The sequence below is a fragment of the Hyperoodon ampullatus genome, assembly GCF_949752795.1.
Source record: "Hyperoodon ampullatus genome assembly, chromosome: 12".
Classification (NCBI taxonomy): domain Eukaryota; kingdom Metazoa; phylum Chordata; class Mammalia; order Artiodactyla; family Ziphiidae; genus Hyperoodon; species Hyperoodon ampullatus.
This window is the reverse complement of record NC_136925.1, coordinates 82159158-82184781: the sequence shown is the minus strand read 5'-3', so window position 1 is coordinate 82184781 and position 25624 is coordinate 82159158. Positions and strand designations below refer to the sequence as shown.

The 25624-nt window shown below is 48.4% G+C and overlaps 1 protein-coding gene and 1 pseudogene across 2 annotated transcripts in view; one reads left to right on the top strand and one right to left on the bottom strand.

Moving 5' to 3' along the window:
- The window catches only part of SLC22A3 (solute carrier family 22 member 3), a gene marked incomplete at its 5' end in the record, with an annotated part of 81659 nt that extends 58151 nt beyond the window's left edge, over window positions 1-23508 (bottom strand). Inside the window, one exon of the mRNA XM_079716070.1 lies at window positions 23074-23508. Coding sequence (XP_079572196.1) covers window positions 23074-23508 — 435 coding nt within the window. The remainder of the gene's footprint in view (window positions 1-23073) is intronic.
- Window positions 12468-12714, top strand: LOC307061090 (cytochrome c oxidase subunit NDUFA4-like; annotated as a pseudogene). The gene has a single exon. The product of its transcript is annotated as a cytochrome c oxidase subunit NDUFA4-like (transcript).
- Window positions 23509-25624: the final 2116 nt, after the last annotated feature.

The window sequence follows — 25624 nt, the reverse complement described above, 5'->3', positions numbered from 1 at the left end:
GAGAGACGCTGCCACCAAGGTGTAAGGTGACCACGTGGTCTTTCTCACAGTGCTGTCCACCAACCCGCTTGGGGAAGCATTAGGTGCCAGACTTCCAAAGCGAGCCACTCAGAAAATAACGTGCACCCACTTGGTATGTCCCTCCCGGTGTCCCTGGGAGGCAGAGATGCTCCAGCCACTGTCACTGCAGTGCTTACAAGTGAAGCTGGAGACGAGACAGACATTCATTTATTTTAATTACTTAATTCTTAAACCGGAGGTTGGCACGCATCCTAGAAAAGGCCTGAACAGCCTTGCCGCTGTCAAGTCTTTTTCTCTTTCTTGTGTCTCTTCTCGATCCACATCTGCTCCAAACTGGATAGTGCAGCCCTCACCAACGAGCCCCACGGTCCCGGGATGGTGTGAGTCCCGGGAAATGCCCCTGTCAGAAGCCGGCGTCCTCTCGCTAAACTGGGGGGGCTTTGGGTGACTTTAGGTAAGCCAGGGGAGAGTCCTCTGTCCTGCCAGATATGGCCACACTGAAGGCACGTCCGGATCTTTTTTTTTTTTTTTTTTTTTGCGGTACGTGGACCTCTCACTGCTGTGGCCTCTCCCGCTGCGGAGCACAGGCTCCGGACGCGCAGGCTCAGCGGCCACGGCTCAAAGGCCCAGCCGCGCTGCGGCATGTGGGATCTTCCCGGACCGGAGCATGAACCCGTGTCCCCTGCATCGGCAGGCGGACTCTCAACCACTGCGCCACCAGGGAAGCCCACGTCCGGATCTTGTACTCTGCCCAGCCTGAGAGCAGCACAGGCAGCTAAGCACAGTGGAAAGACTTGTCCAGGAGGCTCCCGGCGCCAGGCATGTTGTCGTGCAGTGAGAAGGGAGCAGGACTAGGCTCCGGTTTGCTCGAAGCTCCCAGCTGAGCACCGGTGATGCAGTATGTGAAACAGAATACAAGGTGGAATGTGTTGAAATCTCACAAGAGAAACACAGAATGCTACGCAAGCACAAAGTAGAGAGAGATGCAGTCCAGCTGGGAAGTACGTGCCAGGAAAGGCTTTTGGAGGAGGCAGTGTTGGAGCCGGGCCGTGAAGATCTGGTTGTATTTTGACACACAGAGATGAGGTGGAAGCCAAGGGAACAGGGTCACCGACGAGCTACAGGATTACGCATGGGGCAGGATTGCAGTACGAAACTAGATCACAGAAAAATTGGACCGTGAGTCTTAATAGCAATGGGCGTGTTGATAGCTCTATACGGTTTCTAAAGCATTTTATTATTAAGTATTCTATTTGATTCATACAAAATATGAACTTAAGATTCTTACCAGGTTTTATTTTCATGAAGCTTCAACTGAGGGAATAAAGGCGAATGTATTTTAAACACTGTAAAATGTGACATGAAGTAAGATGTGAGTGCTTTCTGCTAACGATTAGAACGTATTAGAGTATAACTAAGTCAAATGTGCATGCTTTGATTAATTAATGCCAGCTCCCTTCTAACCTAGCTGGATAAATAATAATGTAAGAGCACTGACAACACCTGGTTCTGACGTTGCATCTCCACTGCTTTCTGTGCTTAGGTTTTAGAAAGATAGGGTCACAAGGGGACATTCACATGGTTGCCCAGATATAGGACGACTGTGAAGAATGGACTAGAAAGCATCTGAGCCTTCCTACCCAAGGCCACACATCATGGAGCGGAGACGAGCATTCCCTGCTGGGCGAGCTCTGAACCCCTGCCCCATGGAATCGGTGTAAAACCGAGTCACTTTGCTGTACAGCAGAGATCGGGACAACACTGTAAATCAACTATACTTCAATAAAAAAAAAAAAAGTGGTGGTTTTAAGTCACTAAGTTTTGGTGTAATTTCTTCTACAGCAATAGGAAGTGGAATTTCAACTTGATCTGCAATGGTTCCTTTCTTTTCAGAAAAAAATCAAAAGTAACTATGACAAAATGCTAACATTTGTTCATCTTGGGTGATGAGTGTGTGGATATTTGTTACGTTTTCCTTTGAAAAATTTTATATTTTTTAATTGAAACATTTACATGAAATACATGTGTGTGTCTAACATAAAACACCATTGTTGCAATTTCCAGTAAATCTCTAAGTGCTAGTGTTAAAAAGAAGAGATAGAGGGAGTTCCCTGGTGGCCTAGTGGTTAGGATTCTGGGCTTTCACCACCGTGGCCCGGGTTCAATCCCTGGTCAGGGAACTAAGATCCTGCAAGCCATGCGGGCATGGCCAAAAAAAAAGAAAAAAGATAGAAAGCACTCCAAGAGACTTACATGGAAAGCTATTGTATTCTACTTTGTTCATGTAAGGAGTCAACGATGGAGATGGAATATCATAAAGTAGTCGATGCACATCACCAGCACATCACAGGAATCGCTCTGATAATGGGTCTACACGGTAGTAAATTCTGATACTGTTTTCCATTACAGGCACACCTCGTCTTATTGCACTTTGCAGATATTGTGTATTTTTACAGATTGAAGGTTTGTGGCCACCCTGCATCAAGCAAACCTATCGGCGCCATTTTTCCAACAGCATAATTTTTTAAGTAAGGTATGTACATTTTAGGTTTTTTTAGACATAATGCTATCACACTTAATAAACTACGGTGTAGTGTAAACATAACTTTTTTTTTTTTTTTTTTTTTTTTTTGCTGTATGTGGACCTCTCACTGTTGGGGCCTCTCCCGTTGCGGAGCACAGGCTCCGGACGCACAGGCTCAGCGGCCATGGCTCACGGGCCCAGGCGCTCCGCGGCATGTGGGATCTTCCCGGACCGGGGCACGAACCTGTGTCCCCTGCATCGGCAGGCGGACTCTCAACCACTGAGCCACCAGGGAAGCCTAAACATAACTTTTATATGCACCGGGGAACCAAAGAAGTTGTGTGACTTGCTTTATTGCAATATTTGCTTTATCGCAGTAGTCGTATGTGTGTACTTACAAATGAGTTAAAATTTTTCATAATACTCTGGAAACTGTTTGCATGCTACAGCAGCATTATTTACATGAGTTTTTGGAAACATTAATGGATTCTGACCTGACTGGGAAGGTTTAACAAGTAAACACAGGCATTCAGGGGCAGTTTATCAATACACTCTGTCATGCTTTGAAGATTGTGTTGTTTACAGATGGAATGTCACTGCAGAAGTAAAGAACCAAGGCAAAATGAAGTCATCACGATGAAAACCTCCTAAGAGCGTCCGCTTTCCACACAGGCGCTGAGTAAGCATGGCAACGGTGGAGCTAATGAAATTCGTGAAAGTTAAGCTAAGTTACTTCAACATTTTACTAAGTAGAGTATTTTCTGCAGAGCGTCTCCAGATTTGGGATCCAGGGTTCCTGGAAGTGAGCAGGAACCAGCAGACGGGGGAACGCCCAGCAGCGCCCATCTGTTTAAATGTGCTTGGCTTCAGCAGACATTGGACAGGGCAGCACAAGTGAAACGGGAGACGCATTGGGACGCACGAAATGAGCAGAACAGTGAAATGTGAACTGGTGACTCTGGCAGCAGGGTCACTAGGGAGTATGAATCATGCTCCCCCCACCCCGGAGCACAGGTGGCACCCTGGGGTTCCACACCAGAGCAGGAGCGAGGGCCAGTGGGCAGCAGCCTGGGGTCTCCGGAGACCGTGGCGGGGTGGGAGGGGACCGCACCAGCCGAGGGGAGAGGGAAAGGTGAGAACGGGGAGGCCGTGAGACAAGATAACCCTTCGAAAAAACGCGCTTCTGAGGGGGAAATACGGGTCCTCGGCTGTGGGCAGATAACAGACATCGGGGAGGGGCTGTGTAGACCAGACACACCGGAGCGCGTTGCAAGGCGGGCAAAGATGCTCGTGGAGGGGACAGGGTGGGGCGCGGGGAGGTAGCACTGGCCTGAGAAGTGGGCAGGCCCCAGCACAGGGGGAGAGACACACCGTCTGTGGGAAGGGATGCTGTGACTTCCAGCATGATGCGTCGTCGGGAGGAAAGGGTGGGAGCGGGTACGGGTGCCTTTCTTGTTTGGGCGGCAGGGCACGGAAGAAGCCTCTCGTCCCGGGTCTTCGGTTGTCTGTCGGGAAATGTAAAGTGAGGGGCAAGGAGCAGTTCGTGGAGAACGAGAGTGAGAGAGGCTGAGGACCCGGCGGGAAGGCCAGGCGGTGCTGAGGTCCCGCGGCCGGGGGGACGGAGCCCCGAGCCGCGGGGCGAAGGTCCCGCACGGCGCTCCGCAGCCCCGGCTGCATAACGGGACCCGGAATCTAAGCGGGACGGGGCTGGAGAGGAGGAAGGGCCCATAGCGGGGGTGGGGGGGAGGGGCCTGCGGAGGCTTGGGGCGGGGCCCGCGCGCCTCTCGCTCACCTGGCGGCCCAGTGCCTACGACCCACCTGGCACACACCGGCCAGTCCGTAGCCACCGCCTCTCGAAGGCAGGGCTGGCCATCCCCGGGGATGGCCGTGGCTTTCGGGGGACTGGTGGGCGGAGGACCGGGGCAGCGGAGCCTCCGTGCGGAAGAGGAAGGTTCGATTCCATCCGAACGTCAGGCAGGGACGTGAGATCGACGCTGGATCGAGGCACCTGAACTGTTTCATAGACAAGAGTCTTGCTTGCTCTCTGAATAGAAAGTGCTGTGACCAAGATGACGTTTTTCTAAGACCCATTTAGAGCTGCGCAAGCTGGACCAGAAGGGGAAACACGGCTGTGAAAGAAACGCCGCCAAGGAGCAAGGAACTGAGTTTCTGCAAAGAACCAGACTTCACGGGAACTTGACTTGAAGACGGCCCTGTGCGAGGCGAGCCAGTCATCATCACAATGGAAAAGTCAGTAGCGAAAGCGAACCTCCTTCTGGGCCAGGGGCTCCTCGCAGTGGGATCCCGGCACCCCCAGCATCAGCAGCAACGGGGGGACCTGGAAATGCACATTCTCAGGCCCGACCCCAGACCTGTTGATTCAGAAGCACTGGGGTGGGGTCCAGCAAGCTGTTTTCACAAGGCCTTCTGGTGACTCTACACTTTGAGAGCCACTGCTCTGGAGGCAGATGGCAGGGACAGGACACTGGTTTGGGGTGAGGTTGGCCTCAGGACAAAGCCAACTCTCACACTGTCCTGTCTTGGGCACATCACACAGGTGTTCCCAGCCTCAGAGATTCCGTCCTTTGGAAAATGGGAAAATAACACTTCCCTCATAGGCTCTTTTGATGCTGATGATAATATATTCAAAGCGCCTGGAACATACCTAACTACTATGTTTTTATGATTGAAAATAAATTCGGTGATCAAAATGGCCCCCAAGAGTACATAATCTCAGACAGACACATAAATTAATGGTTCATGAATCAAGTAAATGTATCTTGTCACTTAGTAAAAAAAAAAAAAATCACTAATATAAAACAATATGAACTGGATAAGGTAAAATATAACGTGGTCACTAAGACATTTAAACAGACGCTAGGTATTAAAAGGGAGGTCAGATGAAATCTTAGTTCCTCTGAATGGAGCAATCGCCTTTTTTTTTTTTTTGTGGTACATGGGCCTCTCACTGTTGTGGCCTCTCCCGCCGTGGAGCACAGGCTCTGGCCGCGCAGGCTCAGCAGCCATGGCTCACGGGCCCAGCCGCTCCGTGGCATGTGGGATCTTCCCGGACCAGGGCACGAACCCGTGTCCCCTGCAACGGCAGGCGGACTCTCAACCACTGCGCCACCAGGGAAGCCCGCAATCGCCTTTTTGACGATTTGGGTCAAGGGAGGCAATTACAGGCTTCACGAATCCACTTCACCCGCTTCGCTTTGTGATCCTGCGCTGAGCGAAGGAAAGTCCTTTTGTCATCTTATGACAGTTTCCAGGCTGAGTGAGTTTGATGCCAGAGGCTTTTATTCTCCCCCAAGCCGTCTTCTCTGAACAGGCCTCCTCTTTTCTGAGAGTCTTTTCATTCACATAAGCAACTAGTAAACAACTAGTAAAGCAACTTTGGGTAAGAGATCATCAATAAAGTTCTTTCACTAACTAGAAGCTTTCACAGCCTTTCTCTCTAGTGGGCCTTGCTGAGAAGGAATCTGGTGCCTCTTCCTTTGCTGAAAACCCACTCTCATTTGCATGCTTTAATTTCCAGGTTTGACTTGTTTCTCAGCAATCCCATCAAGCTGAACAAAATAACTGTAGTTCCTTTGAACACTCTGCATGCATTCTCCTCGTCAGTTTTTAATGTAGCACGACCGTAAGTTAATTCAGCTTTATCGCTATTTTAGCACCATCTTTGGCAAAAGAATATCTCGATTAGTTAAGAGAAAAGTGTAAGCAGCCATAACTGCAAGCTCTCTCCTTCAAGACCTCTGTGTAGCAGTCCCTACTTTCAATCATCAATTTGCCATGCAGAGGTTTTTAAGTATATGACTGAAATCATGTAATATGCACACATTGTTATCTCAGCCTCTTGTTTTAACTTATAATTGCATCATAAACATTTCTACATTATTATTTGTCAATTCAGTTTTGTCATCCCTGTCATTTTGTATCAAATGGGTACATTCTGTTTATTTAACCATATTACACATCTGCATTGTTCACAGCTCTTTATTATTATACATCTTGTGAATCATTCTTTCTACCTGTGGAGTGCTCGGGATGACCCACTGTCCTGGTCTGCCGGGGTTTCTCCCAGGTTTAGCATTGAAAGTCCTCAGTCACAGGGAATCCCCTCAATGCCAGGCAATCTGGGACAGCTGGTCACCCTAAGAGAGCTCCAAGCAGAAGAGGAAAGTGGCGGCTGGCATGCAGAGCATGGTACCATAAGGGGGAAACTCCACAGACAAAGCGGGGATGCAAGGCAGCCCCCTTGCAAGGGCACAGGGAGGGGGTGGGCATAGGGAGTCTGACATAAGGGTGAACCCAAAGTGGGGGCATGCAGATGTCTGGAAACGAGGCAGAAAGCCACTGGGCGTGGCCCTGCTAAGGTTTGGGGACAGAGTCTGTGCAGGAGCTAACGACCTGTTGGTCTCATGTCGCACTCTCCCTGCCCCCTCCGGTCTTCTAGGCGCCACCTGCCTCCTGAGCTGGCCCACGGGAGCTCTGATCACCTGATGCAGGCCCCTCCCAGCTGCTGGCCTCCTGCGCCTCTGGGCTCCACCTCTGGGCTCCAGCTGAAAGCGCGAGGGAGTTAATGCCTGAGAGGGAACATCTGACCCCTCGGAGGCAGAGCCCAGGGTACGTTCTTCCTCCCTTTTCCCTCCCCAGCTCCGTCCTCCACCCTCTACTCAGCTTCTCGGGGGTCAGCTGCACAGGGGCTTGGAGGATGCAGCGGTGAGGGGTCCATTCCCTTCTCCCCGACCTCACCTCCCTGCCCCCGCTTCTGCGCCCTGGCTGCCCTGAGATGTAAACTAGCACATACGCCCTGTCTCAGGCTCTGCTGTGTGGGGAACTGAGATGAAGACAGTTCCTCCCTGGAGAACCAAAGGACATTGGGAAAAGGGCAAAGTAAAAAAGAAAGTGATGACGGATCAAAGCATCTCGTTTCAGGATGGCTTGCAGATTTATCTAGTCATGACATCCAGAACCTAGTGCCCCAGAAGATTCTGGACAATATCTGCCACCTCGTCTTCCTAACTAGGAAGATTATATGATCACTGAAGACAAAAGTGACGCCTGAAATTCTCTATCTGAGAACACATAAAAGCATAATAAAAACTATGGATTAACTAAAAGGCAAAATTGGGAATGCACTACTGGACTTGATGATTGAATGATGACATTTCATATGAGACTTATGAGATGGAAATGGAGAGACATCTTCCATGTGACATGCTCAGGAAAGGCCTCCATCCACGCCCCAGTCAGTGGTCTGCATCCGAGGACACAGCATGCCCAGGTGAAATCATCACGTCTACTGACCTTCAGCAGTGCTGCCTCTGATTCCCACAGGCAGACAGCTCTGGGGAAGTCTCAGGTCAGCTGTCACAAGAGGATAAAGGGGGCTTCCCTGGTGGCGCAGTGGTTGAGAGTCCGCCTGCCGATGCAGGGGACACGGGTTCGTGCCCTGGTCCGGGAAGATCCCACATGCCGCGGAGCGGCTAGGCCCGTGAGCCATGGCCCCTGAGCCTGTGCGTCCGGAGCCTGTGCTCCGCAGCGGGAGAGGCCACAACAGTGAGAGGCCTGCGTACCACACACACACACAAAAAATCAAAGTTCTTCTGGAAGTGCCCTATAGACATATATACTGGATAGCGGAGCGGAGCCATCTGACAGGGATGCTGGCTGGTGGACGAACGGAGGCCTTAGGTAAATGTGTTATTACCGTTATTACCAAGTAGCTGAGACACAGAAAGAGCAAGATTCTCTGTGGGAAAGGTTCTTGGAACAATTTCCTTTACACTACAGAAACTCTGAAATTTATCTCTTTATTTGATTTTTTTAAAGTCGATGCCAAATTTATTTTAATTACTTTCCATTTAGTTTTCTCCTCTGCCCTGGATATTTAATACTCTCAATTGCCCACGTGACTTCCCTATGAGGGTTTGCTTTGAAACCCTCATTTGAGGACAATGAAAGGGCACTCATTTCTCAATAAATGTCTCGAAAACATTGCTCTTAAAGAATTACCCATATTAAAAGCCCACACTGTCTTCTCCACGGTCCTTGGATTCCCAAAACTGTGCTACCATCAATCTTCAGAGTAAGAGGTTCTGGTGCCTAGGCCCCTCTGTTTATGTCTGAGAGGCATCAGCTTACAGCATCCCTCCCTGGGGGCAAGAGACACACATGTCGTCTTTCATCTTGTGCTGTCGGCGGCCACGCGACGCTTCCAGCTGGCAGAAGCCCGTGAAATCAGAGCCACCCTGTGCGTCCGAGGGGCATAAGCCACCTCCGGGAAAGGCATCTGAGACGTGACGCTATCGAGCAGAGAGGATGATGAGAGGGTGTTTGCTGTTCTCCAGGGGGAAGCCTTCATCACACACCTGGGAGTGGGTCCACCCGCTTCACATGAGCACCGTCCAGACAATGGATGCTCTGTCATCTCTCAGGAGGGGCGCGGTACCCCCAGCCCCCCGAGGAGGTGGGCACCAGAGACTTCACAGCACCAACAGCAAAAGTTTTCAGAGCCCTCAGAAGTCACCAATACCAAACTGTCTCACGGGTCCCCCTGTTCTAAGAATCAAGACAATGTTCTTTCCTCTGGGCAGCAGGGCCTGCGGCGGCCCTAGCTCCATCCAGCTAGGATGGCCTCACTTGGGTCTCTCACGCTGGACACCGCTGTGCTGAAGGCATTTCATAGAAAATCACCATTTTACCAAAGCTGCCCCCGTGTTATACAAGCAGTAATAAAATTAACTTTTCACTCCGTAAAAAATAAAATTGCATTCCAGACAATGATATACAAATTTGCCTGACATGTGAAACTCTCATGTCTGCATTATGAAGCCAAGAAAAATGAAACAATTATATTCCAACAACTGCTAAGATAGCTGACATCCACCCAAGAAAAAAATGTCTCCCGTCATTGGGGGAAGGAGAGCAAGACAGCTGGTTTGCGGTTTCCTGCACAGGAACCGGAATCACCAGTCAGGAGGCACATGTCTCACTTCTCACCGTATTTGAAGCCTCCAAATTTCATCCCTGAACTATTTTCTAAGAAACAAGAAAACACAGTCTCCCACACTTATTTGTAGATTTTATGACCAATCAATACAACACAAGTTAACAACAAAACCCATAAAAGAAAGGCTATATACTCCCTAAACAGACACAGTCTTGTCGGAATTACTTTCAAATACTTAAATGTCTTAACACTTAAGTTAAATGTTAAGTTTAATGTTAAAGTGTTAATAATCAGATAACTGAGGCCAAAGCGGGTGAGTGTGGACAGGCTTGTGAAGCTCCGGTTTATATTTCCTCATGAGTGTCCCAGTGATGGCCATTAAAATGCAAATCCAGAGCCTCACCTGTCACTTGCTCATCTCTCCTGCTCTGGCCTGTAACTATCCAACAGGGAGGCCCCCTGTCTCAGAAGACTGGGTTTGACAGCAGAATAATCACCTTCGTTTCTGAAGTCCAAGCTTGTCCCCATCCTGCCTCCTTCGGGTGGTTTCCACTGTGCAGGTGGCCCAGGGCATGTCCCCTCCTCAGATTCCCCATGAAGCTCTAGGGTCTACAGCAGATGTTACAGAGGGCGGGACAGGCACCTGCTCTAGAATGTGGCCACACCCGTGCCATCACCCTCTCCTCTGTCCACACGGTTCACAGCACGCCCGCCAGGAAGTAAGGTGTCCTGGGGAAGAATCCATCCTGATTTCCGGAACTGAACACCTCCAGCTTTTAAGTTAGCTTCATCCCAAGCCACTTTCCCACTCTTGTATGGATATGGCAACCCCAAGTTCAGGGTCAGGAATTAAATACCTGAAAATGAACTTGGCTGCAGAATGACAGAGGTAGAGGAACCTTGGAAATCCATTGACAATTGACTACTCCACTCAGATAAGGAAACAGTGGTCCAGGGATGTTACCTGTCACCCCCAGTCACTCGCAGTGACCTGTGCCAGGGTTCCCACGTCTTGGATCAGCACCCTTTCCACTACAACGTCTGCTTCACTGATTAATCGGAGACTAGGATCCAAGCTTTCAGAAAATATTCAACAATAATCACCACACTCATTTTCTGACTTTCATTTTTAATTTCCCTGAACACAGTTTTTAAAGTTAAATTCTAAATCAGTCATACACTTTGAGGGACGTGCTTGGCGGGGCCCATACTAGCCATACAATTTAAATGCAGGATTTTTTTTTTAATCACATTTATTTATTCACCTTCGTATGAGCCCCTACACTGCATCCCTCATGGTTTTCCTCTAGTGTTACACAAGCACCAGCCCCAAAGTTACTTTGTTTTATTACAAGCACAGAAAAGTTAGAGCACAGCAATCCTTTAAAAGCCATGTTACCGATCTCTCATCCCCATAAAAAGGCATTAACTATCATTGGCCATGCTTGTGTCATTGTCATTCTAGAAAGCTACACCAAGAACCTTAAGGAACTTTGCTATTTCCTCACAGAATAGAAATAAACTTCCTTTCTTGGTTATAGTTTAAGAAAAAAAATGAGGAAACATTGGAGAGGTTTTATTTTGTTTTGAAATGTAGGCAACGTCTCCCCACCCCGCCCCCAATGGCCTTGGAGGGCTCAGCACTGCATCCTTGAACTGCTGCCCGCCAGGCGCCCATGTGCCCCTCGCTGACCTGTGCCCTGCACCTGTGCCCTGCTGCTCCCGGAGCCCAGCTCGGCTGATGACACAGACGTGCCCAAAAGTGCCAGGACAGCTGAGAAAGGCCTTTTCTGCACAATGGACGTCAGCACATAAAAGTAATGGCCCCACAGAGCCAGCCGTCCTGCCTCTTCCCTTAACGGTCCAGGTCGCATCCCCCAATTAGGATCTGAGGACGACGGAGTCCCCATGTAGACAGGGGTTGGGCGGTGGCGGCTGTCCCCCTGCTCCAGAGGCCTGGAGCCGCTTTCTGCAGGGCCGTGGCCTCCCCCCACCGGTGATCTGTCAGAGCCTGTTGGTGTGAAGGCGAGGAAGACAAGCCCTTGCTGGCTAAGTTATGAAGAAGCAGCACTGTACAAGGTTATCAATAAAACAAACACCTAAGAATAAAACCTGTGAAATTTCTGTAACACCTTCATACTGAAACCTACAAAACACTGTGAGAGAGACTGAATTACGCCTAAGAAAATGCAGCAACACATCACGTTCAAATTACATCAAATACACCATGTTCAAAAGCTCAAAACTGGGGGCTTCCCTGGTGGCACAGTGGTTGAGAGTCTGCCTGCTAATGCAGGGGACACGGGTTCGAGCCCTGGTCCGGGAAGATCCCACATGCCACAGAGCGGCTGGGCCCGTGAACCACAACTACTGAGCCTGCGCGTCTGGAGCCTGTGCTCCGCAACGAGAGAGGCCGCGATAGTGAGAGGCCCGCGCACCGCGATGAAGAGTGGTCCCTGCTTGCCACAATTAGAGAAAGCCCCCACACAGAAACGAAGACCCAACACAGCAAAAATAAATTAATTAACTAAGAAACTCCTATCCCCAACATCTTAAAAAAAAAAGAGTTTAAAAAAAAAAAGCTCAAAATTGTTAAAATGGCCATTTTCTCTAAATTAATATACAGAATTAATGCAAAAATAAAGCAGCACTGTTGAGGGGAAAAGAGCTTATTAGAGTCTACGAAGGTCAATTTCAGGGTTGACTGAGCCAAAGTTATAAAAGGGGTCAAATATTTCACTTAATCCCTTTCCCATTCACTCATTAATTTAATCATGGGATTTATTAAATGCCATGTGATTTCATCACAAATATATACTAAACAGTCTCTGACCCCAAGAAAGCTGCAGTCCAGGTCCTGGGTGACTCTGGACGTCCACTCCTCCTCGGCACAGAGGCTATTTAGTCTCGGGCCTTGCAGGTTTGTTCTTCTCTCTATTTGGACTCAAGGCCTCTGTCACAACCATGCTCTGCCAGATCATTGGTCAGGCCAAGAAGCATTCTAGTTTGATTCCCCTCTTTGTATTTATTGGAGCAGGAGGTACTGGCGCAGCACTGTACACCTGCGCCTGGCATTGTTCAATCCAGATGTCAGCGGGACAGAAAGAATAACCCAGAACCCTGGAACCCACTGGGTCCCAATGATCAGTACAAGTTCTACTCAGTGAATGTAGATTACAGCAAATTGAAGAAAGAAGGTCCAGACTTCTAATGTTTCACTATAAAGCTGCTTAGAATGAAGGTCTTCCAGAAGCCATCTGAACAATTTTCCACTTAACCAAGAAACATTTCCCCTCTAAATGCATGAAATCATGTTGGTGTATTTGTGTTGGGGTTTACACTGATGAGTAAAACTTGAAAAAAAAGAAAAAAGAAAGCTGCAGTCTGATGAGGAAGGCAATATGCTCAGCACACAGAGAGGGTGGCTGGGCAGAGGAAGAAAAGCAGACCCCCAGAGTCGGGACAGGGAAGGTATTTCTGGAATAGGTAACTCTTAGCTGCACCTTTAGGGAAAAAAATGGAACATCCTCAAGGAGAAAGAGGAAAGGTATTTGGAGAAGTGGAAACAGCACGCTCACAGCCCAGGGAGGACAGCCAGGCATGCCCTGGAGGGGCTGCAGCAGGGGTGCCTGCAGAGGAGAGGGGCCTGTAGGGGCCTCAGGCGAGGTCATGGTGACCTTGTGTGCAGACCAAGGGGAGGACTATCTCGAAGCAACCAGCTTCCCTACCATTTCATCAGGTGCCTGCAGCCTCCAGGAAACATACCAAAATGTGTATTTGTCAGGGTAGGCTCACAGTAAGAGCTGTAACAAACCCCCCCAAATCTCAGTGGTTTAACACAAGAAAGTTTATTTTTCATTAATTTCACACTCCCATGCAGAGGAGGTGGAGGGGAGGAAGATAGGGGTCCCCTCCCTGCAGGCTTCAAGCACTGATCTCCTTCCAGCTAAGGGCTTTGCTGTCTTTGGGGTCTTCAGGCCTCTCTGCTGGCAGATGAGGGAAGGAAGCAAGCAGGGGGATTGCGAGGAGAAAGGTTATTCTGGCTCCAGGTGTGTTGCTTCTCCCAACATCACTGACCGAACACATCACAGGACTGCCCCCCACCAGCTGCAAGGGACATTGGGAAATACAACCTAGCTGTGTGTCCCAGAGGAAAAGTACAGGTGCATGTGTCTTTCTGAATTATGGTTTTCTCTGGGTATATGCCCAGTAGTGGGATTGCTGGGTCGTATGGTAGTTCTATTTTTAGTTTTTTAAGGAACCTCCATACCGTTCTCCATAGTGGCTGTATCAATTTACATTCCCACCAACAGTGCAAGAGGGTTCCCTTTTCTCCACACCCTCTCCAGCATTTCTTGTTTCTAGATTTTCTGATGATGCCCATTCTAACCGGTGTGAGATGATACCTCATTGTAGTTTTGATTTGCATTTCTCTAATGATTAATGATGTTGAGCAGCTTTTCATGTGCCTCTTGGCCATCTGTATGTCTTCTTTGGAGAAACATCTGTTTAGATCTTCTGCCCATTTTTGGATTGGGTTTTTTTTTTAATATTGAGCTGCATGAACTGTTTATATATTTGGGAGATTAATCCTTTGTCTGTTGATTCATTTGCAAATATTTTCTCCCATTCTGAGGGTTGTCTTTTCATCTTAAAAAAAAATGTGGGACTCCTGTCTTGGGTAAAGGGACAATGCTTCCATCCCAAGGTCTGCCGGGTGTGTTTGGGGGAGGTGGCACTTGCTTCACCCACACATAGGCTGTTCCACTTGTGATGATCTTGTCACACTCCTCATGTGTAGTCTAGGGACCACCTGCAGGGGCTTTACATGCTTGTGAACAACAAAGATTCCTGAACCCCACCCTGATCTTTTGATTCCATGTCTGTGTGGGTGGGTCAAAGGAATACACATCAACCACTGCTCCAGAGGGCAGTCAATAAATGGCTACAAATAAGTGATGCTGAAGATGAGAGAATGTGGGAAAATAACATCCTTTTCCTCATATATTCCTCTTGGACTCCTCCTTCTCCTCTGGGGCTGAGGTCTAGGTCAGTGCACATTCTGCTTTGACTGACCCCCAGTCAATCATAAGAAGGCATCCCTTCACCACACCTGTTACCACTCTCAGTACATTACTGTCTCGGGGCAAGTCTCTCTGCCAGAACTCATCAGACAATTTTATCTATCTTTGTATTACCAGCCTAGCCCAGTACCTAGCATATAACAGATGCTAAAGAAATTTTAATTGATCTGTAGTTGATAATCTAATAAATCAGTTGCCAGAAAGAAGCAGGAGATGCTTTTTCATAGTCTCATTCCTTTTGGCTCTGGGGTTCATACACACATCACTGCATGGATCTGCTTGGTCATCCTGCTGCCAACACCAAGTAGCAGACACCTAGTAGGGTGACTGCTCACTCATTAAGGTCTTGCTTTCACTACATTTAAAAAAATCTGTTAAACTATTAATACACTTTTGTCATCAGCAGAAAGGACTAGTTATTTTGAGGGACTCATGTTGAAAAAATGAGATTCAGCATAAAACACAATTTTTGTTGAATTGTTGGTGTTTCAGAAAGTAAGGGGCAATCATACACCTCTAATAAAAACAAACAACAATGACAGATTCAGCAGTTGTAGATGCACCAGGAAGTCTGGAAGGAAGAAAATGATTCCAGATCATGGGTGTCCAAGCTCAGAGAGAAGCAAGTGCAAATACTCTCTGCAGGCAGCCAGGTTTCCCACAGAGACACTCAACCAGCTGGGAACTCACAACCAACACGAAACAAACAAGTGCCAAACACATAACAAATGACAAATAAGAGATTCAAAACACCAAGGGCTTCAGGCAGTGTAATTACCAGACATAAAATATAGAGTAAACATACGTAAAACCCTTAAAGAAACTGAAAAATGGAAACACAAGAATGAGCAAAAAATAAGAGACTACCAATAAATGACCAGGGATATCTGAAAGATAACAAATATAACTTTGATAAATGAAAAAGATAATTGCTGAAATAAAAACTTCAATGAATGGATTAAACAGCAGATTTGATACTGCTGAATAGAAACATTGTGATCTGGAAGACAGGTCTGAAAAAATATCTTAACTATCATATAGATATTGAAATGAGAAATATGAGAGAGAGGTTAAGACTCATGAAGGACAGAAAAAGAAGGTCCAACTAACGTCCAAGTAGAATCTCAGAAGGAAAGAATAGAGAGCAGAAAATGAAAAGATAATGGCTGAGAATTTTCCAGAACCTACCAAAGAACCAAAATTCACAGTGGAAAGGAAACACAACTGGTTCATTCAACAGCTATTTATTGAGTGCCTACTACATGTCAGACACCCTTCAGAGGCAATGCATACCAAGCTGGATAAATAAAAGAAATACCCACGAAAAAAAAAAAAGAAGAAATACCCATCTAGATACAACCCAAGAGAAAAAGACAGTTAAACTGACAACAGATTTTTCAAAAGTAAAATGAGAGCTACAAGGCAGAACTAACATCTTCAAAGGGTTAAGGAAAAATAATTGGCAACATAAACTATTTACCTAGCAAAACTATCTTTCAAGAATAATAGCAGGGACTTCCCTGGCAGTCCAGTGGTTAAGATTTCACCTTCCAATGAAGGGCATGCAGGTTCAACCCCTGGTCAGGGAGCTAGGATCCTACGTGCCTCGCGGCCAAAAAACCAAAACATAGAACAGAAGTACTATTGTAACAAATTCAATAAAGACTTTAAAAATGGTCCACATCAAAAAAAAATCTTAAAGAATAATGGTGAAATAAAGACATTTCCATATAAACAAAAACTGAGAACATTTACCACCTAGAGATACACACTAAAGAAAAAATGTTAAAGATCTATATGAAAAGGAAGGGGGGAAAAGAGATAGGGTATGGAATAATGAGTAGATAAAGTGTAAGTATAAACCCAAGCATACATGATTTACACAAAACCCATAAATTAACAATAAAGGAACAGACCTAGAATATTGGCTACTAATGCCTCTAATACAGGAGAAGTGACTGAATGAAAGTGTTTAAGATCTTAAATTGTTTAGGAGGAGGTTGGAGTAAAATTTAGGTTTTGTTAAGTAAACTTAGCAAAATTTCAGGGGTAACCACTAAAAGAATTCAAATAAAGAATCTAAATTCCACAACAAGGACCTACTGTATAGCACAGGGAACTATATTCAATATCTTGTAATAATCTATAATGGAAAAGAATCTGAAAATATATATATATAATGAATCACTTTGCTGTACACCTGAAACTAGCACAACATTGTAAATCGACTATACTTCCAAAAAAAAAAAACAAAGGTAGAAAAGCTGGGGAAAAAAATCTAAATTCCAAACAAATAAAGGAAGGAGTAAATAGAATAAGAGAAACAAATTTAAAATCATTTTTTTAAAGGAAGGGAAAAAGCATAAAAAGAACAAGACGAAGAAAAAAATGGTATAATAAGCCCCAATATACCAATTACCACAAGAAATGGTGAATAGGCTAAGCATAGTAGTTAAATGCAAAATCAAGTTATATGTATTTTATCAGAAACCCATCTAAATTATTAGAACATAGGAAGTTAGAAAGTAAAGGATAACAAAAGATATAGCAGGCAAATGTTAACCAAAACTAAGTTGGAGTAGCTAAATAATATTATATAAAGTAGACCTCGGGACAATATACATCATGGATTTTAGACAGAGTACCAACACTATAATAAAAGGTTCAATTCACTATGTAGATTTTTTAAAAATTCTAAATTTGTATGTACATGCATCCAATCTCATGTGTACAACTTTTAAAATCTGCTGGAAATATAGGGAGAAAATGACAACCCCCCCACAACATAATGGTAAATTTCAATACTCTCTATGCTTGCTAGACCAAGCAGATGGAAAGTTAATTAAAATATAGAATATTGTAACAACACAACTGACAAGCTTCAAATATTGGACATCTATCTATAAAACCCTACACCCAATAGCTAAAGACTACATACTCTTCTCAAGCATGTATGGAATGTTTATAAAAATTGAGCTCCTAGGGGCCTCCCTGGTGGCGCAGTGGTTGGGAGTCCGCCTGCCGATGCAGGGGATACGGGTTCATGCCCCGGTCTGGGAGGATCCCATATGCCGCGGAGCGGCTGGGCCCGTGAGCCATGGCTGCTGGGCCTGCGCGTCTGGAGCCTGTGCTCCGCAACGGGAGAGGCCGCGACAGTGAGAGGCCCGCGTACCACAAAAAAAAAAAAAAAAAAAAAAAAAAAAAATTGAGCTCCTAGAAGGCCAAAAAGAAAGTTCCAATAAAATTCAAAGAATCAGTATCAGGGACTTCCCTGGTGGTACAGTGGATAAGAATCCACCTGCCAATGCAGGCGACACGGGTTCGATCCCTGGTCTGGGAAGATCCCACATGCTGCGGAGCAACTAAGCCTATGCACAACAACTACTGAGCTTGCACTCTAGAGCCCGCGTGCCACAACTACTGAGCCCACGTGCTGCAACTACTGAAGCCTGCGTGCCACAACTACTGAAGCCCGCATGCCTACAGCCCGTGCTCCGCAACGAGAAGCCACTGCAATAAGAGGCCCACACACCACAATGAAGAGTAGTCCCTGTTCTCCTCAACTAGAGAAAGCCTGCGAGCAGCAACGAAGACCCAACACAGCCAAAACTAAAATAAAAAAGAGAGAGACTTAAAAAATAAATGGTAAAAATAAAAAGGTCAATAGAATACTTAGAAAATAAAGCCAAATAATTATTAAAAAAAAAAGAATCAGTATAATTCAGACCACGTTCTCTTACCACTCCAAGGTTAAATTAGAAGTCAACAATTAAAAGATAAAAAATCAATGTATGTTTAAAAATTTTAAACAAATATCTAAATGAATCATGGGTCAAAGAGGAAATAATGGAGATTAAAAATACTGAGAATGGGGCTTCCCTGGTGGTGCAGTGGTTGAGAGTCCGCCTGCCGATGCAGGGGACACGGGTTCGTGCCCCGGTCCAGGAAGATCCCACATGCCACGGAGTGGCTAGGCCCGTGAGCCATGGCCGCTGAGCCTGTGAGTCCGGAGCCTGTGCTCCACAATGGGAGAGGCCACAACAGTGAGAGGCCTGCATACCGCAAAAAAAAACAACCAAAAAACAAAAAACAAGAATGGAATAATAATTAAAACCTGCATTTCAAAACTTGTTGGGTGTAGTCAAAAAAAAGTACACAGAAGGAAACCTATAGCTTTAAACATTTATACTAGAAAAGAAGAAAGGCAGGAAAGAATTGAGCTAAGCAGCTAACTTAAATCGGAAAAAAAGCACACCCATAGTAAATCCAAAAAACCAGAACAAATAATAAACAGGAAGATAAACAACAAGGTCCTACTGTATAGCAAAGGGAACTATATTCAATATCCTGTGATAAACCATAATGGAAAAGAATATGAAAAAGAATGCATATATGTATAACTGAATCACTTTGCTGTACAGCAGAAATTAACACAACATTGTAAATCAACTATACTTCAATAAAATAAATTTAAAAAAATAATGCAAACTAAAAAAAAAAAGAGGACAAACTAATGCAATAGAAAATGAACAATACCGTAGTTGGTCCTTTGAAGTAATAATAAAACAGATGTTCTCTGGGGCTTCCCTGGTGGCGCAGTGGTTGAGAATCTGCCTGCTAATGCAGGGGACACGGGTTCGAGCCCTGGTCTGGGAGGGTCCCGCATGCCACAGAGCAACTAGGCCCGTGAGCCACAACTACTGAGCCTGCGCATCTGGAGCCTGTGCTCCGCAACTAGAGAGGCCGCGATAGTGAGAGGCCCGCACACCACAATGAAGAGTGGCCCCCGCTTGCCACAACTAGAGAAAGCCCTTGCACAGAAACGAAGACTCAACACAGCAAAAATAAATTAATTAATTAATAAACTCCTAGCCCCAACATCTTCTTTAAAAAAAAAAAACAAAAACAAAAACAGATGTTCTTTTGGTGAGGTTGATTCAGCAAAAACCAGGGAAAGCACAAATAATATTAAAAATAGAAACAATATAAAAGTAAGATCTTTCTCAAGTGCTCAGAGCAAATCAGAGACTCAGCCCAGAACAAAACTAGGGCCTGGCTAAACTCCTTTCTCCAGTATTCATGGCAGTGTGTTTCCATGCTTAGCAAATAGTAGGGACCGGATGCTGATGACACTAATGTCTGGGGTTGGCCTCTTGTTGTGGGTTGGATATGCAGGAAGCAAAGCAGAGACATGAGAAGCACTGGGACAGCCCCAGAGATCGAAGCAGCCTCCGTTTTCTTCAATGGGTCAGCCACTCCCCTCAAACGGACTTTCATTTTTTGTGTGTGGGAGACCTGGTTCCTAGTGAGAACCCTATTCCCCCATCCATGGTACACAAGCAAGCATTTCAAAGTCTTAACATTAATTTCAGAGTCGCACTCCCTGGGCAATGAATTGAAATATTTGGGTGGTAAGGGCTTGGACTTCTCCGCATCACATCATGCTTTCTTCTGCCCAATGTCTGACAACCAGACAGGGCTGAGATTCAGACGTTAGAAAAGTCTGTGCTGAGGTCATTAAAAGTAGGTGACAAATCCACTGCATCACCCTGAGCAGGAGAAACCAGAGGGGGAGCTGGACTGAAACGGCCCAGCACTTCGCACTGACTTCTGCCTTAACTCCTTGGCGATGTTTCTCTTTGTAAGATGAAGAAAGGGTGGATGAGGTTTAAGTGCCCATTCTGCAACACTCACACCGAGAGTACAGACTGCCGTTCCCACGATAGGGAAGCACAGCCTCCTCATCTGCAGCGGATCATGTTCCGGACCATGAAATGAAATAAAATGACACGCTGGCCAGAGGACCAGGTTAGTAACTAAGTAAACAGGAAGGTTCAACTAGATTTCTTGCAGGTTCTAAAGTGTGAGTGATCTGGTATCATGCTGTGTAGACCTGTTTCAAGGACTTAGAGCACTGCCTGGAGGAAAGGAGACGGATTCACAATCAAGACCCCCCGATCTGAACCCACCTTGGCTACATAAAAGGTCTGGGACGCTAGTGGGTCCCTTCGCCTCTCCTGCCTCAGGTTCCTCTTCTAAAAGCCGGGACAATGCTGTCTCCCCTGCAATGGCGCAAGGATTAAATATAACAGCTGTATGTTGCCATTCTGGAATCTGGTCTCCCCTTCTGCGTTCTGAACTCTCCCAAGACACCCCCTTTCCATGATTCATATGTTAAATTTCAAGTCTGAAAACACACTGGGTATACGGTGTGAGCCAGAGATGGGTCACGCTGACAGCATATGAAAGAACAAACACTAATTGGATCATATGCAAAACCAAAGACAGTCATATATTAGCTGTGCAGAACTCTGAGAGGGAAGGAGTTGTGTTCTGGATGCTGAACTTCCTGAACAGATGGAGGGTTTCCTCTCAAGAATCAAAACATTAAAACAACAAACCAGAAGAAGCAAACAATTTAGAACAACAACAAAAAAATATCTCTCCAAAATACTTCCAAAACTTGTCAGAGGCCTTAAGGGAGCATTCTGAATAGCATTTTACTTTTCCTTGAAGATTTTTATCATTGTTCTGAGCACACTGAGAACAGCCATCCAGTGATGACACTGATGGCATTGGTAGGACTGTAAAGGGTTTAATCCAACCCCTGATACTACAGATGAGAAAGCTAAGCCCAGAAGGGTTAAGCTATCCACCCAAGCCACACAGCTAGATGGAGACCGTGCCAGGACCAGGTCTCCTGAACTCCCACCTTCCTCAGTGCCAGTTAGACCTTCATAAGACCAACTGTCCCTCCTTTGAAATAACCCTGGAACGCTTGAAACAACCCTGGAACCCCAGAATGCTTTTAAAATACCTGTCTGGACACTAACTTAGAGATTTTTATGTCTCCCTTCTCTGATGTCTATGGATCATGCTTGCTCATGGAAACCCCACTGGAGTGTGTGTTCATTTGATTCTTCATTTGAGATCTATATGTCTTCAAAAATCAGGCGTCTACTCTCCGAGCAGCGTCTTCTGGTTTGCCTGGAAAGTAGCACTAAGCAGCCACCTAATGGATAAAACTCAAAGCAAGTACCAGTGATAACACCCTCTCCCACCCAAGCCCACACCCTATCCATTTCAAGAGTGAAACCCCTAACAATAAGACCACCACATTTTATAAAGCAGTCCCGATCATGACCCACGAATTAGGTAGAAATTAAAGTACCCCAAACACACATACACATGGCCTTTCTGGGCTGCCATGGGGTTTGATCTCTAAAGCACTTAGCAGAGGACCACACACAGTGTGCTAACACACAGAACATGCATAACCTCAAAGACCTACAATCCCAGCTTCAGAGAGATTAGGTCACCACCAGACCAAAGAACACCATTAACAGGCAGAAGAGACCCTGCGAACTCTGAAGCCAGTGTTTCCCCCATTACTCAAGTAGGTGCTTAAAAATTCTTTATGACAATAAATTAAAGACAAACATTTTTCTTTCCCAATTTGCCTGAGCACATTCAATCACTTGTTAGAAATTAAATTGAATTAAATTAAAACCATGCTTGCAGCAAAGTTCAATAAAACTGCTCATCCCTTCCCTGCAAGCTCAGCGGAGGCAGTCCCTAAAGTCAGAACTCACCAAGATGAAGATGCAAACTGCCAGCCCAGCGCAGCGCAGGAATAGTTCTGCCGCCAAGGGTGAGGGTACCTAACCCCCAAGGCACTGACAGCTCAAACGTAGCCAAAAAACCGTGGGAACTGTCCCCACCCGACCCCAGCAGCTACCCCCCAATAAGTGGGGTGTCCACTATGTATGCCTTACAGCCTCTTCTGCTGCGTTCCTGCCATTTATTAGCAGGAAAAAAAAATTTTTTTTTTAAATTCAAAACCTCAGCTTTCCCAACTTCTCTCAAATGTTGCTCTTTGCCCCAAAGCAGTTTTGCCAAAATCATGCTCCCGGGAAAGCCTCGACCTTTGTCCTTTTGCATTTCAGATAATCATTTGGGCAATTAGAGACAGTTGGCGCTGCCTTCAAACGCTGGTTTCTCCTTTCCTCCGCCCCCTGGGGACCACGAGCCGGCGCGGACGTGCTCAGCGTCGCTCGCCCCAGACACTGCGGTTCTCTACCCGCGTCCACCCGTCATTTCCAACTACTGCGCACACACATCTCACAGACAACGAGCATCGTACAGGATGCTTCGATCCCTGAGGAGATGTGTGCGAAGCATCTTAGCACTTGGCTTCCAGGGCGGTTTTCGTTCACCTAAACCGAAGCACCACTCCGTTGCCTCACTAGCAGAGAGGGATAAAGCAAAGGCACTTCCCCGGTCAGTTACGACGCAGCACCACGCTTCCAAGCGCGGGATGCACCCGGTCGGTCCCCAGAGGTAACCGACAGCTCCCGGCCTCCGCGGACCTTGCCGGCGGCCGGCTTCACCGACTCCCGGCGTCCGCGGGGGCTCCGCGCGCCGTCCGCTCCCGGCCGGCTTTCGGCGGCGGGGCGGGCGCGCCCGGCGCGCACCCGGGCCCTTACCTCGCTGACGATGGTCGAGTGGGCCTGGGCGTACCGCCAGCCTCCTCGGCACGGCACGAGCGGCGCCGAGCGGTTGGGGAAGGCGGCAAGCGGGTCGGCGCAGCTGAGCGCGCCCGGGGCGGCGGCGCTGGCGTTGGCCGCCTCCAGGAGGTAGCGCTGGCAGCGGCCGTCGCCGCGGCGCTCGGAGGGCGCGGGGCCGAGGCGGGGCGGCGCCGTGCGGTTCCACTCCTCCTCAGGGCTCCAGCCGCAGCGCTCGGCCAGCGCGGCGGCGCTCGGCCCGCGGCACCAGTAGTGGTCGGGCCGGCTGCCCAGGAAGACCACGCCGACGAAGAGGAAGGCGAAGGTGACGCCCGTCAGGCACAGCAGCAGGAACACGCGCCGCTGGAAGCGCCCGAACTCGCCGGCCCGCTGCAGCGCCTCGTCGAAGGAGGGCATGGTGCGCGCCGCCCGCCCGCTCGCCCGACTCCCTGAGCGCGTCCTGCCGCCCGCCGCCCGGGCCTCCGAGTGACCCGCGGGCCGGCCGGCCGCCTCCTCCGCCCCGCCGCCTCCCCCGCGCACCCGCCTCACGCCCCTGGGCGCCGCGCCAGCGGCCGCCGCTCCTTAGGCCCTGGGGCCCCCGCCCGCCGCACCCGCTTCCGGTCCGGGGGCGTCCGCGGACGCCCGGGCCGCGCTCCCCGGGGGCGCCGCCGTGGGGTCGGGGTGGGCGCGCGGCTGGGCGCGCGGCGGGGCGCGGGCGACGCGGCCTGGCGGAGCGCCACCGCGCGCCGCGGACCCGGCCCGGGACTGCGAGTGACGCGCGCAGCCTCTAGCCTGGCGCGGAGCTCCATTCGGTCCTTGCCAGCAGCCTGTTCTGCGAGCGGTCCCGGATCTGGCTCCAGAGAAGAAAGTTCCAGGGCCACCCAGCGACTCCCTGGGAGTCCCAGCTCTTCTGGGACTTGGTCTCTAGGTGGTCCCGGGTGCTGCCTAGGGGATCGACGACGCGCGCGCTCCGGGTCCCGCGCTCGTGCCGGGGGAACCCCCGTCCCCCCACCCCCCCGCCAGTTCTCGTCCCTTGGGTGAGCAGAGCCTCCCGGCGCACCCCTGGGGCCGGGCAGCCGGGTCCCAGAGCAGTGGACCGACTGCAGAGCTAGGACCACGCTCAGGGGTTAGATTTTGGCGACATCTCAGAGAGCGTCCAACTTTTTCAAAAGAGCAGCTGGGCAACCCACAGGGGTGTGAGGCGTCTTGTTCAGAGTCCTGGAGTTCAAACTGAGAACGGACCTCAGCCCCTTACAGGTTTCTTTAGCTAAGGCTTTCGCTCTTGGCCCTGAAATCGCCCAGAAAGGGTGTTTGTTGGTTGGTTTCCATCGTTGTTTTTAGCTCCCTCATTCGCTCCCAGAGATCCGCAGAGCTGTGTGCGAGCTGGCGTCCTGGCCTCTGCTCCGCGTCCGGGCTGCTGTGTCCCTGTCCACACTCGGATGCCCTCCCCGGGCCGGGTTCAAAGTCCCTTCGCGGCTGCAGCCTTCGGCTATGCGGTTCCCCGTGCCCTGCTAACAGCGCCCTCCCTGCCCTGGCCCAGCCTCCCCCCTCAAGACGTATCTTCTGAGAATTTCTCTTCTCCCCAGAACCCCACCCCAGCCGTCCCAAAAGCGTTCTACCCGTAGCTCGCTTTTCTCGGAGGGTGGAGAGGCCGGTAGAGCGCAGACTGACTTTTCCTCCTTCCAGAGCAAGGACCGGAGCCAGGCTGCCTCGGTTCACCAGCTGTGACCTTGGGCACCTTACCGGGCCAGCCCAGTCTTCTCATCTGTCAAATGAGACTGATACCTTCCTGGGGTCGCTGTGAGGATTGAATGAATTATTACACGTAAAGTGCCAGAAGAGTGCCTGACGACGCACAATATGCCCTTTCACAGGTTAGCTCTTATTACTGGCGTTCTTGTTTGTTGCTGAGTTAATACTGTCTTCCGTGCAGGGATGTCCTAAGGATCCCGGGTACTAGGAAGGATAAAGCACCTGGTGGCAGGTGGGCACACATCAGGGGCTCACTGAATGAGAGTTCTTACTGTTCTAACATCCTTGTTCCCAGCAACTGAAGCTCATCTGTCACCTGGTCAGCAGCGACTTCGGTGTGTACATGCCTCACGCTCCAGGATGTAGTCCATGTTATTGAGTGCCCCCTGGGACCCCAGATTCAATCTGTCCTCCTCCCACCCAGCTCCTCCTCTGCCCTCTCTTTTGGGGTAACCATGGCCCCACCCCAAGACTCAGACTCTCAATATCATCTCAACACCCGGCACTCCTCAGGCCTTTACTCAAAGGTGCCCTCAGCACATCCCTCCTGGCCATCTCCCCACCGCCCCTGCCCCAGTACACACCTACACACACACACAGGCAAGCCCCCAGCTCCCTTCCCTGTTTTATCTGTCTCCAAAGTGCTTATCACCCTCTAACGTATGCATATTGTTATCCCTTTGTTTACTAAATTTACTTATTTGTCTTACTTGTGGCCCTTCCTCCACTAGAAGGCAGGTTTCCTGAGGACAGGAAGTTTTGCTTTGTTCATTTCTGTATT